This window comes from Maylandia zebra, linkage group LG5 (genome assembly GCF_041146795.1).
Source record: "Maylandia zebra isolate NMK-2024a linkage group LG5, Mzebra_GT3a, whole genome shotgun sequence".
NCBI classification, from domain to species: domain Eukaryota; kingdom Metazoa; phylum Chordata; class Actinopteri; order Cichliformes; family Cichlidae; genus Maylandia; species Maylandia zebra.
In genome coordinates this window covers 33,831,374-33,849,856 of record NC_135171.1, presented here as the reverse complement: position 1 = coordinate 33,849,856, position 18,483 = coordinate 33,831,374, and the positions used below count along the sequence as shown (strand labels likewise).

Sequence of the window (18,483 nt, the reverse complement as noted above, 5' to 3'; positions counted from 1 at the left end):
TACATGTCTGTGCATCTCGCAGCCAGGCTCATCCTAAATATGGAGACTCCAGAAACAAGCAGTGCACATGTAACTCACTCACATTTCTTGCTTTCCTTCATGAGAATGAAAACATGACTACAGCTGACCTTAATCTGGTCTTGGATAAAGGTGATGTGATGTACAAAGAGGCCAAGAAAAGATTTCCTAAAAATATTCATTTGGCAACCGATGAGCTGCCAGACAAAGTTGATGCTCGCAGGTCTATGTATCATGTCAACATGACACAGCCTTCCCGGTATGGGACATTTGAAGAACCTCCAGAGGAGGCAGTAGATACCTTTCTGAGCTTAGAAGCAGGACTGAGCTGCCTGTTGTCAGATGTGCAGTATGCCTTACTGATTATGAGTGGATTGTGTATCGCAGTGTTCAGATCCACATCAGGCAAATATGGTTTCTTTGACCCACACCCCAGAACACCCAGTGGTCTTCCTCTACTACTACAGTCACGTAATCGTGGTACAGCTGTGATGCTGAAATTCACACTCCTCAGTGACATGATTAAGAGGCTCCAAGATTCTTATGAAATGATGGAGATATCACCCTCTTGTAACTATGAACTGAAGCCTGTGCAGTTCTACAGTATGAGCACAGTCCACCTGAGTGATACTATCACAGACACAGTCTGCAGACCAACAGCTGCCACTACTGTGGCACCTACTCACTCTGATACAACTGTTGATGAAGCAAACCCCTCTACTCCAAGGAGAAACACAACCACTGATCCGACTGAAAATATCTTTTGTCAAATGTCCATTTGTACGCCACTGGTGAAACAAAAAGAAGTCCACGTGACTCAGTTCACATCATATGAAGATCAGAATGAACCTCCTAATATACCAACTGAAGAACTATGCAGTGAATTAAGTTTCCTTCCATCAAGTGATGCTTTTTCATGTCAATCAAATGCTGCCATAACAAATGTTGCTGCCTGTGACCTTTCTGATATAGTTTTACAAAAAGTGAAAAAAGTTAATAAACAACAAAGGCAAAAAAGGAAAAGAAGATTAATGGCATCAGAGAAACCCAGAAATCAGAGAAAAGAAAACCAAAAAAGGAAAGAACGACAAAAGTATGCTTCAAATAAAGATTACAAAGAAAAGAAAAAATCTTGCACAAGCGAGACATATAAAAACAATCCTGAAGTTAGACAAAAACAACAACAGTATATGAAAAGACGTTACTGTGAAAATGATGAATTCAGACAGAAACAACAGCAATATATTAGAAGACGTTACTGTGAAAATGATGAATTCAGACAGAAACAACAGCAATATATTAGAAGACGTTACTGTGAAAATGATGAATTCAGAAAGAAACAAAAACAATATGTTAAAAAACGTTTTTCTGAGAATGCTACAGTTAGAAAGAAACAACAACAATATATTAAAAGACGCTACTGTGAGAACGATGAATTCAGAAAGAAACAACAACAATATATTAAAAGACGCTACTGTGACAATGCTGAATTTAGACAAAAACAAAAAAACTATATCACTAAAAGGTATCAAGAAAACCCTGAATTCAGAGAGAGACAGAGATCTCGAGTGACTCAGCGTTATGCACGTGATAACGCATTCAGAGTAAGACACAGACAACTAATGAAACAACTAATGCGAGACAGGTATCAAAGTAATCTTGCATTCAGGATTATGCACAACATGAGATGTGCAATGAAAATAAAAAGGAAATACAGATGGGTGAACAGACAAACCCAAGAGAGTGACAACAGTGTGATCAACGAGGCCATATCTGTGTTCAAATCACAAATCAAAGCTGGACCATCATGCCCATGTATGCTTCAAGGCTTCATTTCCAAACCAAGTGCGACCCTGCACAAGGTCAAAGTATGTCAAAAACCCACATGTGGTTGCAACATGTTTGACTGGAAGATTTGTTCATGTTTGTGATGAAAACTGCAGAAATGAGCAGTGCAATGTTCCCGATGAGAGAAAGAGAGAGTGGATTTGTCACACCTGCCACGATCATCTTAAAAATGGATCCATGCCAGCGCTTGCTGTTGCCAATAAACTGGATCTTGCTGATATTCCACCTGAACTGTCTGATCTCAACATACTGGAGAGACATCTCATAGCCAAGTGCATACCATTTGCCAAGATCATTCCTCTTCCCAAAGGCAGACAAAGAGCAATTAGAGGAAATGTGGTCTGTGTCCCATCAGAGGTACAGGAAACTGTTGAAACACTACCTCGATTGAGAATTAATTCTCAGGTGATCAGAGTAAAATTGAAGAGACGCTTGTCTTACAAAGGTCATCAGCTGTTTCAGACTGTAAGCTGGTCTAAACTTGTGCAAGCACTGCATAAACTCAAGCAGATTCATCCACAGTATAAGGATGTGAGCATCAGAGATGATGCTGAGCTGTGTGATCCAACACTTCCTGATGAAGATGATGATGATGATGAAAACATGAATGAGGACGATTATGATGAGGCTGATTTAATGGAAATTGACAGCTGTGAGAAAAATGCACTGAGTGAAGCACAAAATAAAAATGAACAGGATATTGACATGTTACCCTGTGATGGTGAACAATCACATGAACAGATGAGAGATGATTCAGAGCAAGAAGATGGACTGACTAATGGTGGTTTTGCACTCGAGTCCTGTTTGCAGCCCCCTGATGTGGCTGAGGAGATATTATGTTTCAGTGAAGGAATCTACTCTGTTGCTCCTGCAGAGAGAAACAATCCAATAAGTTTTTTCAAAACACCTAAACTGGAGGCCATGGCCTTCCCTGTGCAGTTTCCTACAGGCCAAAACACACTTGATGAAAGAAGGCTGATCAAAGTATCCCCCAGTGGGTATTTCAAATCAAGACTTTTCTGCATTGATGATCGTTTTGCCAAAGACACAAACTATTTATTCTTTGCACAGTTTGTGACTGAAATACACTTGGCTACATCCAGCATGACAGTACAGTTAAGGAAGGCAAAGCCTCTGACCAGAGATGGTAGAAAAATAACCTCAGGCATGTTACAAGATAAACATGAGGTGGAGAAACTGGTGCGAAATAAAGATGCAGTGAGATTCATGCAGCCTCTGAGAGGAACCCCAGCCTATTGGGAGAAAACAACAAGAGATCTTTTTGCCATGATCAGACAGTTGGGTACTCCCACGTTCTTTTGCACATTTTCAGCTGCTGAAATGCGCTGGCCTGAAGTGATCGAGGCAATAACAAGGCAGCAAGGTGAACAAGTGAATTTTGAAGGACTCGACTGGTCAGCAAAGTGTGACATCCTGAGAAGCAATCCTGTCACAACAATGCGCATGTTTGACAAGAGAGTTGAAGCATTATTCAGAGATTTACTCTTATCTCCCGCAGAGCCACTTGGCAAAGTCATTGACTACTTTTACAGAGTTGAGTTTCAGCACAGAGGAAGCCCACACATACACTGCCTCCTGTGGGTAGAAGGTGCTCCTGTGTTTGAGGAGGATGATGAGCAAACTGTTCTTGATTTTATAAACAAATACATCACAGCTCAGCTGCCTGATCCACATAAACAACCTGAACTGTACAAAAAAGTAACAGAAGTGCAAAAACACAGTAAGAACCACACAAAGACGTGCTTTAGGAGTTTAAGCTCCGGGTGCCGTTTTGGTTTTCCCAAACCACCCTGCAATGAGACAATGATCACAAGACCCAGTGAGGATGATGCACTGGAAGTAGAAACGGCAAAGAACAAGCTCAGACCACTGAACCAGCTGCTGAATGAACCTGAAACTGCTTCCATGAGTTTAGAGCAGCTCTTGGAAAGATGCAAGTTGACACATGCAGAATATGAGAGATACCTGAATAAAATGAACATGAGGAGTACGATCATACTAAAGCGTGATCCAAAAGACTCTTGGATAAACGGCTATAATCCACATCTGCTTGAAGCCTGGAACAGTAATATCGACATAAGCTTTGTTTTAGATGCTTTTGGTGCTGCAAATTATTTAATGAAATATATATCAAAAAAAGAGGGCGGGCTATCTGAGTACCTGAAAACTGTCATTGAGAACTCCCATAAAGACAGTGTAAATGAGTGCGATGAAATGAGAGCCGTCATGCAGGCATATTCAAAGAAGCGAGAGATCAGTGCACAGGAGTGTGTTGCTCGTGCATGTGGTCTTCACATGAAGCAATGCTCACGTGCTGTAATATTCATTCCAACTGATGATAATCCTGTGAAAATGAGTCGTCCCCTGTCAGTTCTGGACAACACAACACCTGAGTCTTCCAATGTTTGGATGACATCTTTGAATGACAAATACAAAGCCAGACCTGAAACACCAGAGTATGAGGAGATGTGCATGGCAGACTTTGCTGCTACTTGCAGGATTGTCTATGGCCAACAGAAAAAAGGTAAAAATGTTTTGCCCCTTCTCAATGAGATGGGGTTTGTGCAAAGGCGCAAAAATGATAAGCCTGCTATCATCAGATTTCACCGCTGCTCACAAGAAAAACATCCAGAGCAATATTATGGAAGACTGCTTAAACTGTACCTTCCTCATCGTTCAGACCACGAACTGAAAACACCATCGTTGCCATCCTATCAGGCTTTCTATGGTGCTGGCTGTGTACAGCTACCAGGTACTGACCATCTTGAGTACGTGCAACACATTGTCAAAAGAAACAGAGAAAAATATGAGAAAAACAGTGAAGAGATCGAGAGCGCTGTTGAGGAATATGAGCAGAACAGAGGTGTGACTGACGAATGGTGTAATCTGGCACCTGAATCAGATCTCGTAAGGTTGCCACTTGTTGAACAAGAAAGAGAGCGAGACAATGAAAATGAACAGGAAGATGTGCCCGACTATAGCCGTCAGGCTGATGCTTCAACAGAAGTCAGAGCCATCAGGGAACCCCCTGCTATTGATCCCACATTGTTACGTCAGATGTTTCAAAATCTGAATAAGAAGCAAGCCTGCATATTTTATGCAGTTAGAGACTGGTGCATTAAAAGAGTCTGTGCTCTAAATCCAGAGCAGTTTTTCTTTTATATTAATGGTGGTGCTGGAACAGGAAAATCACATCTTATCAAATGCATCTACTCAGAAGCATCTAAGATACTGAGCAAAGTGCCCAGATATGCAGACGACGTTGACATATCAAAACCCACTGTCCTGTTAACTGCTTTCACTGGGACTGCAGCTTTTAACATTTCTGGAACAACACTGCATTCTCTTCTCAAGCTGCCTAGAAGCTTAAAACCTCCCATTCAGGGACTTGGCAATCAGCTGGATGAAGTCAGATCAGAACTTTTGAATGCTGAAATAATCGTCATTGACGAAGTGTCTATGGTGTCAAGACATCTGTTTGCATATGTAGATGCAAGACTCAAACAGATCAAAGGGACTCGGAGACCCTTTGGAGGCATGTCAGTCATTGCTGTCGGAGACTTCTATCAGCTACCCCCAGTGCGACAGTCTAAACCTCTCTGTGTGCACGACCCGTCTGAGATCGACCTGTGGCGGGAGCATTTTCAGATGATCACTCTGACTGAGATTATGCGTCAGAAAGATGATGTTGTCTTTGCAGAGATGCTGAACAGAATTCGTGTGAAAGGAAAGTTGGATGAGCTTTGCGAAGCAGATAGAAATTTGTTGTCACAGGCCATAACTGAACCAGCCCTTTGTCCAACTGATGCGTTGCACATTTTTGCAACTAATAAAGAAGTGGATGCACACAACTCTGCAACACTGGCTCTGCTCCACACTCATATCATTGACATCCATGCAGATGATTATAGAAAAGATCCTAGAACTGGCAGAATGGCACTTCAAGACAGACCATTGAAAGGAGGTAAAAACGAGTTACCAGACACACTGAAAGTTGCAGAAGGAGCTCGTGTCATGCTCACCAGAAACATTGACATACAAAATGGTTTGGTTAATGGAGCTTTTGGAATACTACTTAGAGTAGTTCACTCTGAAAACGACCAACACATCATCAAGCTTGGACTTAAAATGGATAATGAGACATCTGGAAAGAATAACCGCACACCAGCAGACGACATGGTGTACATTGAGAGAGCAGAGGAGAATCTGAAGCAGAAAGGAGTGGTACGAAGACAGTTCCCAGTGAAGCTGGCCTTTGCATGTACAATACATAAGGTACAGGGTATGACAACTACATCAGCTGTTGTCTCTCTTAAGAGCATTTTTGAGCCCGGCATGGCCTACGTAGCTGTCAGTAGAGTGACGTCTCTCAGTGGACTGTATCTTCTTGATATGGAGGAGAAAAAAATATTCACCAACCCAGAAATCACTGCAGCGCTTGAGAACATGAGACAAGCCAACCTTGATGACATGATGCCTCTTCTACACGTGAGGCAAACACTGAGCAGGTCAGAGGTTTTCACCATTGTTCATCATAATACAGAGGGACTGCCAGCTCACATTAATGACATCAAAAGTCACCATGAATTGTGTCTAGCAGATGTTTTGTGCCTAACAGAAACACACCTGCGGGGCTCTTTTGTCGCAGAGAGTCTCCACTTGGAAAATTACAATTTGTTCAAACGCAACAGACACCTGTCCTACACAAACTTTCCCCAGATGGCTAACAGAAGTGGTGGTGGAGTTGCTGTTTATGTGAAAAGTGACATTCAAGTGCATGAAAAACAGTACATCCATAATGTAACTGACCTTGAATTTCTGGCTTTAAAGGTTGAAGCACCAGTCAGTGCTCTGATTGCAGTTGTATACAGACCTCCAGACTACACTCTGAGGCCATTCCTGAAAAACCTGGTAAGCCTATTAGACTCATTGGAGATCATGGACTGTCATCCCATCATAGTTTGTGGTGATTTTAATGAGAATGTTTTATCCAGTGCAAACAAACCAATCCTGGAGCTGTTTGAGTCTAGGGGATACGCACAGGTCATCACTGCCCCTACCACAGAGAAGAACACACTGCTTGACCTAATTTTCATTTCTCAGTCAGATCGATGTCTCCATTCTGGAGTCATGAAGACATACCATAGTTACCATGACCCAGTATACTGTGTATTGTCCTGTGATGATTCATGATCTAGATCTTTGAATACAGTAAGTAATATCTATATTTTTGAATGACTTAAGAAAGTAGAGCGATGCTTGAACTCCAGAAAGAAGTCCAGACGCTTTTCTTTGCAAGCTCCTTTGACTACGATGACCTGGATGACTGAGAACCTTCACAGACATAAAGTAGAGCGATATTTAAAAGTTGACGCCCTGCATTGCAGTATAATGTTTGAATTGTTTACATAAAATACAATTACATGAATTAAGTAATGATATCAGTAAAAGATGACAATTTTATTTATTACAGAAAATCTAAAATTCACTAACAGTAACCTATAAATGTCAGAAAAATCAAATATAGCAGTTTAAAATGAATAGTGTAGGCATATCCTCTCTGCAGCCAGGCTTCAACATCCTGCCAGGCTGCCCCAGTCTCACTGTGGCTGGGAGGGAGGGAGGGTGGACCAGAGGATTGCCTACACAACACATAAATGTTCAACAGCTTCTTCATTGTTTCTGAGAGAACAATAATGACTAAAGGTTGCTTTTTAAAAAAACAAACAAACAAACAAACAAACCTAATTACAGCAATAATGACAGTTAAGCCACTTTATGTGTGCCTCTATTTTGAAATACTATTTACAAAAATGTTATTATTTTGGTTTGTTATAAACTTTAAACTTTTTCAAAAGTATACGATTATATTTTTGGACCAATTTTACTATGAAACATAAATTTTTATGAGCTTTTATCATGTTTCTGGCCAGTGCAATCATCAGGGTGGGTCTGGGTTGATAACTGCACATTTCTGGCCAGAAATGTTTCAGCAGTGTTACATATGTAGTGCATATGTTACACTTGCTTTCTGTTACCAGCTGATACCCTACATTTGTATAGACATTGGATGGTGTGAGGTTGGGGAGTTGAGTGGGAGGGGGGGGGGGGGAGGGTACGGTGGGAGTTGAGGGGGGGGGGGGTTTCCTTTCCTGTTAGGTTTCCTTTTTTTTTCTTTTTTTTTTTTTAAGCAAGACACAGTCCTCCTGTGTCTTCTCCAAGCTTCACATGTAAAATCCAACAATGTGAAGCACATAGCAGCCAGAAACTGTAATGCCACAGATCAGAGAAACTTCATCATCACCATCTTCATCGCCATACAATCAGAGCGTGAGACTTCACATCTGGAGCACAGGAGAGATTCTGTGATAAGTCCTCCTTCTAGCTTGTCCCACAAGCAGCCGGTGAGATTTACTCACAACAAAAAGGGTTAATGACATAATTTCCATGAAAACATGTATTCATTCTTTGTAAAGTGTTTAAATTGTGTTTTCACTTGACCTTAGGAGTGTTAGAGTGTATTGTAATGTCTGTACTCAGGTGTTTCCCTCTGTGATCCATCCCCTTCAGAGCTGAGACACTCAGGACTGAACAGACGGCACAGTTTCTGTGACTGAGCCTCCAAAACACCTTCTTTGAAACCACTCATGATAGAAGGGCTTCATATTTGCAGCAGCACTACTACAGGTATTCAGTTTATTACAGGATGTGTTTGTTTCTTAGGACCAGCTCTGAGTGCACACTACCTAACATATACACCTTTCTGTTCATTACAAACCCACTACTCTGGATCATATGGCCAGTTGGCAGGAATGTTGCTGCAGGAAAACATCCCTGGAGATCACCATCATTGTCAGACTGACTGTGCCTCCTCTGTGCAGTGTCAAGATCCTCCCTAAATGAGTGTGTAAGTTAACATTTTCATTATTTTATTCCCTTTGACAAGACAAGTATCACTGATATTTACATTTACAACTACATATTCCTGTTTTCTGCTCTTCTTTTAAAGTCCTCAGCTATCCTGCTTCTGTGCTGCTTGCCACACATCAAACTGTGGCCGGATGACAGGGAGGATCCACTCTGAAGTCACTGGACATGATGAGGATCATATGGGACTTTATAGTTTCACAGAAACGATGTGCTCTGTGATTACAGGTTTTAAATGGACATAATGACTGCCTCTCTCTGATCAACAGGCTAAAGGATTGTTGTCATTGTTAGTGCTCTGTACAATGTATGCTTATTTAGTATTTCATCACAGAGCAAACCTTTTTTTCTTTAACATATTTTTATTTTTTTATTTGTGGGGATAGGTTAATTGATTAATCCAAATTGTCACTAGGTGTGAATGTGCGAGTGAATGTGAGTGTGAATGGTTGTCTGTCCCTGTGTGTTGGCCCTGTGACAGACTGGCGACCTGTCCAGGGTGTACCCCGCCTTTCGCCCTATGACAGCTGGGATAGGCTCCAGCGCCCCCCGCGACCCTGGAAAGGATAAGCGGAAGCGAATGGATGGATGGATGGATATTTTTATTTTGTTCTAATGTTGAATTAACTGTGGGGATTTTTTTTAAGTGGGCACTCGGGATGTCATATGACCAGAAATGTGGTAACTGGAATTCAACAGTATGGAAGAAAAAATTCATTCCATGTAATCCAATCTAAAACATTTTAAACTGCTGAACAGCAACACAAACAGCGTTAAAAAACAGTGTTAACAGAATGATTATGATGATTTTGTACCAAAGTTTCAGGTCACATGGCACACCTAGTGTGTAGTGTGGGGTATCAGCTGGTAAGTATAGGTTTTTTTTTTCATATTTGTGTCCTTAGAGTTCAGATAGATAAAGCCTTGTGTATAATAATTAGTCATAACCACAACTCAAAGTCAGGGACTAACTAATTTTGGGACTTTGTGTCTGAGCCCAGGTTAAAACAATGTGTAAAAAAGCATTTAGTGGCATGGCTGAACAATGCTGTATTGATACTTATTTATCCATGTTCACAAAAAGGACTAATGTGTTTATTTGATTATTTGCATGTGTTAAACTGTGTCACCACCTTACGCTTTCATTTGACTTTACTCAAAAATCTCTATACAGTTCTCTTTTACCACTGTGTGGACTCTGTTTACATTAAAACATAAAGAAGAATGAGTAATAAAAAGATGTGTAGACAGATTAAGTGGACCGATAGAAACAGCTGTTCAGCCATGTTCTAAGAAACCAACACAATTTAAAGGTTCAGGATTGTGGTTTTAAAAGTTGAATTTTCATGTATTTCATATCTTGCTTATTATTTTTTATTTAGTTATTTAATTTAGTTATTTTTATTTATTCTACTAGTCCTTTTCAGAAAGAAGCTGTAAAATATGACTTAAGATTTTTATGTTATTTTCTATGACATACAAAACAAATTGATGTATGTAATACTATTAAACATGATATACACATGTGTATATGTCTGAAAAACATTATGCTGTATATTAAAGTTTGTATTTTCTCCAGAATTTTTGTTCATCTTTTAAGTTCATTTCAATTAGAAGAATTTGAACTTTTAATATTCATTCAGAGGTTTTCTGACTCTAAATTTTCTTTTGTCATTACTCATCTTTTTATTATTTACATTTTAAACATGTTTAGCTTTTTTCCAACTTCTTCTGTGTGAACATCAGCTTTCAAAAGTTCTGCACTTTTGTTTTCAGGTGAAAATTTTTGTATTTTCCAGCTCATTCGGAATTTTTAACTTAACATTCAGCAATTAATTCATTTCAGTGCATACATTCAGATTCAAGCATTCACACTGCAGTTTCTTCAGAAAATGCACTTTCTAGTTAGTGTGAATGCTTGAAAAGCATTCACAGTATTGTTATTCGAATCTTTATTATTAGTGTGAATGCTTGAAAAGCATTCACAGTATTGTTATTCTAATCTTTCTTATTATCTATTATTCCATATTCCGTACGTTTTTTGGCATCTAACTCCTTCAAAACCGTTCAACTTAGAAAAACCATTCAAACATCGTTAGATTCCTATTATTTTGGACATGACTGCTTCTATTTTTCTCATTTTTAACATTTATATTTTTAATTTTATTCAACTTTATTCAACAAAAATTTATAATGTATTTCAATGGGGAGACCCTTCAAATCCTCATTCAACTTACTCATTTTTAAACTCTTACTACTTCCACATACATTGACATAGAGCCACCATTCAAACTTTAAAACGAAGACAAGACATTCAACTATTCAACTTGTATTTATCTTTTCAATATCTATTATACTTTTTCTTCAGTTCCAGTTTAAGTTTCATGATGTTTTTTCACCCGTTTCAGAGTTTATAATGGGTGTGTATGGGACGGAATGTTGGGGCTAGAGTGAGACAGCTCAACTGCTAGAGTGAGAGGAGCAAAAAAATTAATCTTAAAATCTTTTTTAAAACTGCTGCTGTGTCCACAGCGTTTGCTCTACAGGTATGATTTTACCCTCAAAACGTAGCCATGGCTGTCCTCTTTCATCCAATGTGTTTACTATTGTACTAGGTGTTATGGTTCTTTCATAAATGTCACCAATGCACAGCCTCCTCCCTCCAACTCTTCCATAGACTCTAATGTTAAAATGGCTCAGAAGGTTCGTTTGAAAATCAGAAGAGCATGGTGTCTTTCCACTGTCACCACGTCCATATAATAAGCTCCACAGGCATGAAAACTGAGAATTAGGTAGACTAGACATTGCTGTCGCTCACGGTGAAAGAATTTTGTCAATACGACTTTTACTTTTCATTTGGGAGCGATTTGTTTCGGCCTGACTTTTCTGTTCATTTTAAGCAGCAAAAGTGAGGTGCATGTCTGTGTACGTGTGTATGGAGCCCTTGGGTGCAGTCACTATAGCAACCAGGCTCACACCTGCCTGCTTAACAAGCTCTCTCTCTCACTCTGCCAAGATTCATCTTAAACACTTCTCTTTCAACTGCTGCTGTCTCCACAGTGTTACAGCCATCATTTTACCCTCAAAACGTCGCCATCGTTGTTCTCTTTCCAACATCTTGTCTTTCAAAGCTCAGAGATGTAAACTTTTTAAACTGTGTGGATCCAAGTGGAGGGATCACATTTTAGTCATTCAGTGATTCAAAGAATATGACCTTTTAATATTCTTTCAGATGTTTTCTGACTCTAAATGTTCTTTTCTCATTTCTTAGGTTTTTCTAATTTACAATTAAAACATTTTCAGCTTTTTTCCAACTTCTTCTTCTGTGTAACCTTCAGCTTTTAGCAGTTCAGCACTTTTGTTTTCAGGTTAAATTTGGTTTTTTTTTTTTGGTTTTTTTTTATCTCATTAAAAAAGTTTTAACTCAAAATTCAGCAATTAATTCATTTCAGTGCATACATTCAGATTCAAGCATTCACACTGCAGTTTCTTCAGAAAATGCACTTTCTAGTTAGTGTGAATGCTTGAAAAGCATTCACAGTATTGTTCTTCTAATCTTTATTATTATATTTTATCTATTCCGTACGTTTTTTGAAAGCCTACTCCTTCAAAACCATTCAACTTAGAAAAACCATTCAAACATCGTTAGATTCCTATTATTTTGGACAACATTGCTTGTATTTTTCTCATTTTTAACATTTATATTTTTAATTTTATTCAACTTTATTCAACAAAAATTTCCCATGTATTTCAATGGGGAGACCCTTCAAATTCTCATTCAACTTACTCATTTTTAAACTCTTACTACTTCAACATACGTTCACATAGAGCCACCATTCAAACTTTAAAACGAAGACAAGACATTCAACTATTCAACTTGTATTTATCTTTTCAATATCTATTATACTTTTTCTTCAGTTCCAGTTTAAGTTTCATGATGTTTTTTCACCCGTTTCAGAGTTTATAATGGGTGTGTATGGGACGGAATGTTGGGGCTAGAGTGAGGCAGCTCAACTGCTAGAGTGAGAGGAGCAAAAAAATTAATCTTAAAATCTTTTTTAAAACTGCTGCTGTGTCCGCAGCGTTTGCTCTACAGGTATGATTTTACCCTCAAAACGTAGCCATGGCTGTCCTCTTTCATCCAATGTGTTTACTATTGTCCTAGGTGTTATGGTTCTTTCGTAAATGTCACCAATGCACAGCCTCCTCCCTCCAACTCTTCCATAGACTCTAATGTTAAAATGGCTCAGAAGGTTCGTTTGAAAATCAGAAGAGCATGGTGTCTTTCCACTGTCACCACGTCCATATAATAAACTCTACAGGCATGAAAACTGAGAATTCAGTAGACTAGAAGCTGCTGTCGCTCACGGTGAAAGAATTTTGTCAATACGACTTTTACTTTTCATTTGGGAACGATTTGTTTCGGCCTGACTTTTCTGTTCATTTTAAGCAGCAAAAGTGAGGCGCATGTCTGTGTACGTGTGTATGGAGCCATTGGGTGCGGTCACTATAGCAACCAGGCTCACACCTGCCTGCTTAACGAGCTCTGCCTGCCACTGTACCAAGATTCATCTTAAGCACTTCTCTTTCAACTGCTGCTATGTCCACAGTGTTACAGCCATCATTTTACCCTCAAATTGTCGCCATTATTGTTCTCTTTCCAACACCGTATCTTTCAAAGCTCAGGCATTTAAACTTTTTAAACTGTGTGGATCAAAGTGGAGGGATCACATTTGAGTCATTCAGTGATTCAAAGAATATGACCTTTTAATATTTATTCAGATGTTTTCTGACTCTAAATGTTCTTTTCTCATTTCTTAGGGTTTTCTAATTTACATTTAAAACATTTTCAGTTTTTTTCCAACTCCATCTTCTGTGTAACCTTCAGCTTTTAGCAGTTCAGCACCTTTGTTTTCAGGTTAAATTTGATTTTTTGATTTTTTTTTAATTTCATTCAATATTTTTAACTCAAAATTCAGCAATTAATTCATTTCAGTGCATACATTCAGATTCAAGCATTCACACTGCAGTTTCTTCAGAAAATGCACTTTCTAGTTATTATTATATATTCCGTACGTTTTTTGGCATCTCACTCCTTCAAAACCGTTCAACTAAGAAAAACCATTCAAACACCATTAGATTCCTATTCTTTTGGACATGACTGCTTCTATTTTTCATATTTTTAACATTTATATTTTTAATTTTATTCAACTTTATTCAACAAAAATTTCCCATGTATTTCAATGGGGAGACCCTTCAAATTCTCATTCAACTTACTCATTTTTAAACTCTTACTACTTCCACATACGTTGACATAGAGCCACCATTCAAACTTTAAAACGAAGACAAGACATTCAACTATTGAACTTGTATTTATCTTTTCAATATCTATTATACTTTTTCTTCAGTTCCAGTTTAAGTTTCATGATGTTTTTTCACCCGTTTCAGAGTTTATAATGGGTGTGTATGGGACGGAATGTTGGGGCTAGAGTGAGGCAGCTCAACTGCTAGAGTGAGAGGAGCAAAAAAATTAATCTTAAAATCTTTTTTAAAACTGCTGCTGTGTCCACAGCGTTTGCTCTACAGGTATGATTTTACCCTCAAAACGTAGCCATCGCTGTCCTCTTTCATCCAATGTGTTTACTATTGTACTAGGTGTTATGGTTCTTTCATAAATGTCACCAATGCACAGCCTCCTCCCTCCAACTCTTCCATAGACTCTAATGTTAAAATGGCTCAGAAGGTTCGTTTGAAAATCAGAAGAGCATGGTGTCTTTCCACTGTCACCACGTCCATATAATAAACTCCACAGGCATGAAAACTGAGAATTCAGTAGACTGGACATTGCTGCCGCTCACGGTGAAAGAATTTCGTCAATACGACCTATACTTTTCACTTGGGAGCGATTTGTTTGGGCCTGACTTTTCTGTTCATTTTAAGCAGCAAAAGTGAGGCGCATGTCTGTGTACGTGTGTATGGAGCCATTGGGTGCAGTCACTATAGCAACCAGGCTCACACCTGCCTGCTTAACGAGCTCTGCCTGCCACTGTACCAAGATTCATCTTAAGCACTTCTCTTTCAACTGCTGCTGTGTCCACAGTGTTACAGCCATCATTTTACCCTCAAAATGTCGCCATTATTGTTCTCTTTCCAACACAGTGTCTTTCAAAGCTCAGACATTTAAACTTTTTAAACTGTGTGGATCAAAGTGGAGGGATCACATTTTCTTCATTCAGTGATTCAAAGAATATGACCTTTTAATATTCATTCAGATGTTTTCTGACTCTAAATGTTCTTTTCTCATTTCTTAGGGTTTTCTAATTTACATTTAAAACATTTTCAGCTTTTTTCCAACTTCTTCTTCTGTGTAACCTTCAGCTTTTAGCAGTTCAGCACCTTTGGTTTCAGGTTAAATTTGGTTGGTTTTTTTTGGGTTTTTTTTAAATTTCATTCAATATTTTTAACTCAAAATTCAGCAATTAATTCATTTCAGTGCATACATTCAGATTCAAGCATTCACACTGCAGTTTCTTCAGAAAATGCACTTTCTAGTTATTATTATATATTCCGTACGTTTTTTGGCATCTAACTCCTTCAAAACCGTTCAACTTAGAAAAACCATTCAAACACCGTTAGATTCCTATTCTTTTGGACATGATTGCTTGTATTTTTCTCATTTTTAACATTTATATTTTTAATTTTATTCAACTTTATTCAACAAAAATTTCCCATGTATTTCAATGGGGAGACCCTTCAAATTCTCATTCAACTTACTCATTTTTAAACTCTTACTACTTCAACATACGTTCCCATAGAGCCACCATTCAAACTTTAAAACGAAGACAAGACATTCAACTATTCAACTTGTATTTATCTTTTCAATATCTATTATACTTTTTCTTCAGTTCCAGTTTAAGTTTCATGATGTTTTTTCACCCGTTTCAGAGTTTATAATGGGTGTGTATGGGACGGAATGTTGGGGCTAGAGTGAGGCAGCTCAACTGCTAGAGTGAGAGGAGCAAAAAAATTAATCTTAAAATCTTTTTTAAAACTGCTGCTGTGTCCACAGCGTTTGCTCTACAGGTATGATTTTACCCTCAAAACGTAGCCATGGCTGTCCTCTTTCATCCAATGTGTTTACTATTGTACTAGGTGTTATGGTTCTTTCATAAATGTCACCAATGCACAGCCTCCTCCCTCCAACTCTTCCATAGACTCTAATGTTAAAACGGCTCAGAAGGTTGGTTTGAAAATCAGAAGAGCATGGTGTTTTTACACTGTCACCACGTCCATATAATAAACTCCACAGGCATGAAAACTGAGAATTAGGTAGACTAGACATTGCTGCCGCTCACGGTGAAAGAATTTCGTCAATACGACCTATACTTTTCATTTGGGAGCGATTTGTTTCGGCCTGACTTTTCTGTTCATTTTAAGCAGCAAAAGTGAGGCGCATGTCTGTGTACGTGTGTATGGAGCCATTGGGTGCGGTCACTATAGCAACCAGGCTCACACCTGCCTGCTTAACGAGCTCTGCCTGCCACTGTACCAAGATTCATCTTTAGCACTTCTCTTTCAACTGCTGCTGTGTCCACAGTGTTACAGCCATCATTTTACCCTCAAATTGTCGCCATTATTGTTCTCTTTCCAACACCGTATCTTTCAAAGCTCAGGCATTTAAACTTTTTAAACTGTGTGGATCAAAGTGGAGGGATCACATTTGAGTCATTCAGTGATTCAAAGAATATGACCTTTTAATATTCATTCAGATGTTTTCTGACTCTAAATGTTCTTTTCTCATTTCTTAGGGTTTTCTAATTTACATTTAAAACATTTTCAGTTTTTTTCCAACTCCTTCTTCTGTGTAACCTTCAGCTTTTAGCAGTTCAGCACTTTTGTTTTCAGGTTAAATTCGGGTTTTTTTTTTATCTCATTCAAGATTTTTAACTTAAATTCAGTAATTAATTCATTTCAGTGCATACATTCAGATTCAAGCATTCACACTGCAGTTTCTTCAGAAAATGCACTTTCTAGTTCTACATAAGAGGTTTCTCTATATTCACACGCATTCACACTCCGACGGATACATCGGACCAATTTGGGATTAATATCTTGCACATGATATTTAGCATGCACACTGGAGAAGCCAAGGATCGACCCACCAACTTTCCGATTAGTAGTAGATGACCTCATAAGCTATAGCCAACCCAGTACGAACAGATGACTTGTATTTTTTTTTCTGTATTTACTTTAGGTTTTTACAGACACATTGTGACAACTGACACCAACCAGCGCACCCACCCACTGCACCATAGAGCCGCACCTTCGAGATCTCTCAGCAGTATGCACTGAACAGTCACTTGAAAGTTTTCTACGTGATGTTCTCGCCACTGTTACCAACATTATAACGTGCATATAGAGCTGAGTATGTGTGTTTAGAGTCATGTTAGTGTTTCACCTTACCTGTTCACCTTTGCTGTCAAAGAGGTTCCAACAACGTAGAGAAGTTGCTGCGTTTTTTGTGTGTCTAGACGACATGTAAGTTGACTACCCGTGGTAACTTTTCTTTTCTTATTTAAGAAAGTAGGTATATGTGGAGGGACATTGGTTTGGTAAACGTCTTGAAACATGGTTGACGGCTGTTTGCCTCCTGTGAAGAGTAGTAGGTGTGTGCAGATGTACTCATATCTGAAAAGCCTAAGTAGCTTATGTAATTTGCAGTAGGAGGGACAAGCTTACAAGCCTTCCCATCTTTAAAATAATTTGCCAAAACCTGTTAATTAAAATCTTCAGAGGAGTTGTGCAACTTATGATTGGTTGAGGCCAATGGAAGTTTTTGTTCCGCACCACAGACATTGCTGTATATTGCAAAGGCATGGCCAACCTGCTAGGGCATGTCATAGGTTCAAGGACTGTATTGTACTGTGTGTCTGTATGTACAATCATTTTGTTGGTGTTTGTGGGAATAAATAAGTAGCCCTTGAAAACTAGGTTGCAGAATAAGGGCCAGGTTCTGTTTGCTGTCACCATCTGGGTGTTTGGAGGTTAATGGTTAATCTGCGTTTAACACTGGATACTGTGTTTCCTCTTAAAAGGAAAGTAAAAAAATCAGAAAGCTTTGACTCTCTGATATAAATCGCAAACACACACCTTAAAGCAGATAACCTGTAAGCTGGAGAGGAAATTGTGATGCACTAAAGATTTTCATTCGGTTTATAAAAGCAGTTTTCTGTTCTATAAAAAAAAGTGCAGATTTCTACAAGGGTGTTCAAAAAAGTCTCACCATTAGTTAACGCAGTCACTTCAAACATGATAAGTTTATCTCTATTAATGGGGTACACAAAAGCTGTAATTACACAACAACATGAAAAGCTTTTACTTGATCCAGTTGTCTTAGCTAATTATAACCCAATCTCCAACCTTCTTGTTATGTTAAAAAAAAAATCTTGAAATCAATGTTATCAATGAGCAAACTGATCATTTACAGTGGAATGGTTTATTTGAAGAGTTTCAGTCAGGATTTACAGTCAATTTCTATCATAGAACATAAACTGTCATGTAACTGAAACAGAATAGGAACAGATCCCGCTGCAGAGCTACCTGTAGGACATTTTACTGTACTATTCATCAGGATAACGTTTCTATCATAGAATAGAAACAGCACTAGTT

At 38.6% G+C, this 18,483-nt stretch overlaps 1 protein-coding gene and 1 long non-coding RNA gene across 3 annotated transcripts in view; one reads left to right on the top strand and one right to left on the bottom strand.

Moving 5' to 3' along the window:
* The window catches only part of padi2 (peptidyl arginine deiminase, type II), a 45,864-nt gene extending 28,378 nt beyond the window's left edge, over positions 1–17,486 (bottom strand). For both annotated transcript variants that reach the window (XM_024802499.2, XM_076884258.1), the window contains exon 1: positions 17,278–17,486. In XM_024802499.2, coding sequence (XP_024658267.2) covers positions 17,278–17,444 — 167 coding nt within the window. In that variant the 5' untranslated portion in view covers positions 17,445–17,486. The remainder of the gene's footprint in view (positions 1–17,277) is intronic.
* LOC143418661 (uncharacterized) lies at positions 8,053–9,522 on the top strand. Its single transcript, XR_013098688.1, has 3 exons — positions 8,053–8,574; positions 8,691–8,794; positions 8,897–9,522. It is a non-coding gene; the product is annotated as an uncharacterized LOC143418661 (long non-coding RNA).
* Positions 17,487–18,483: the final 997 nt, after the last annotated feature.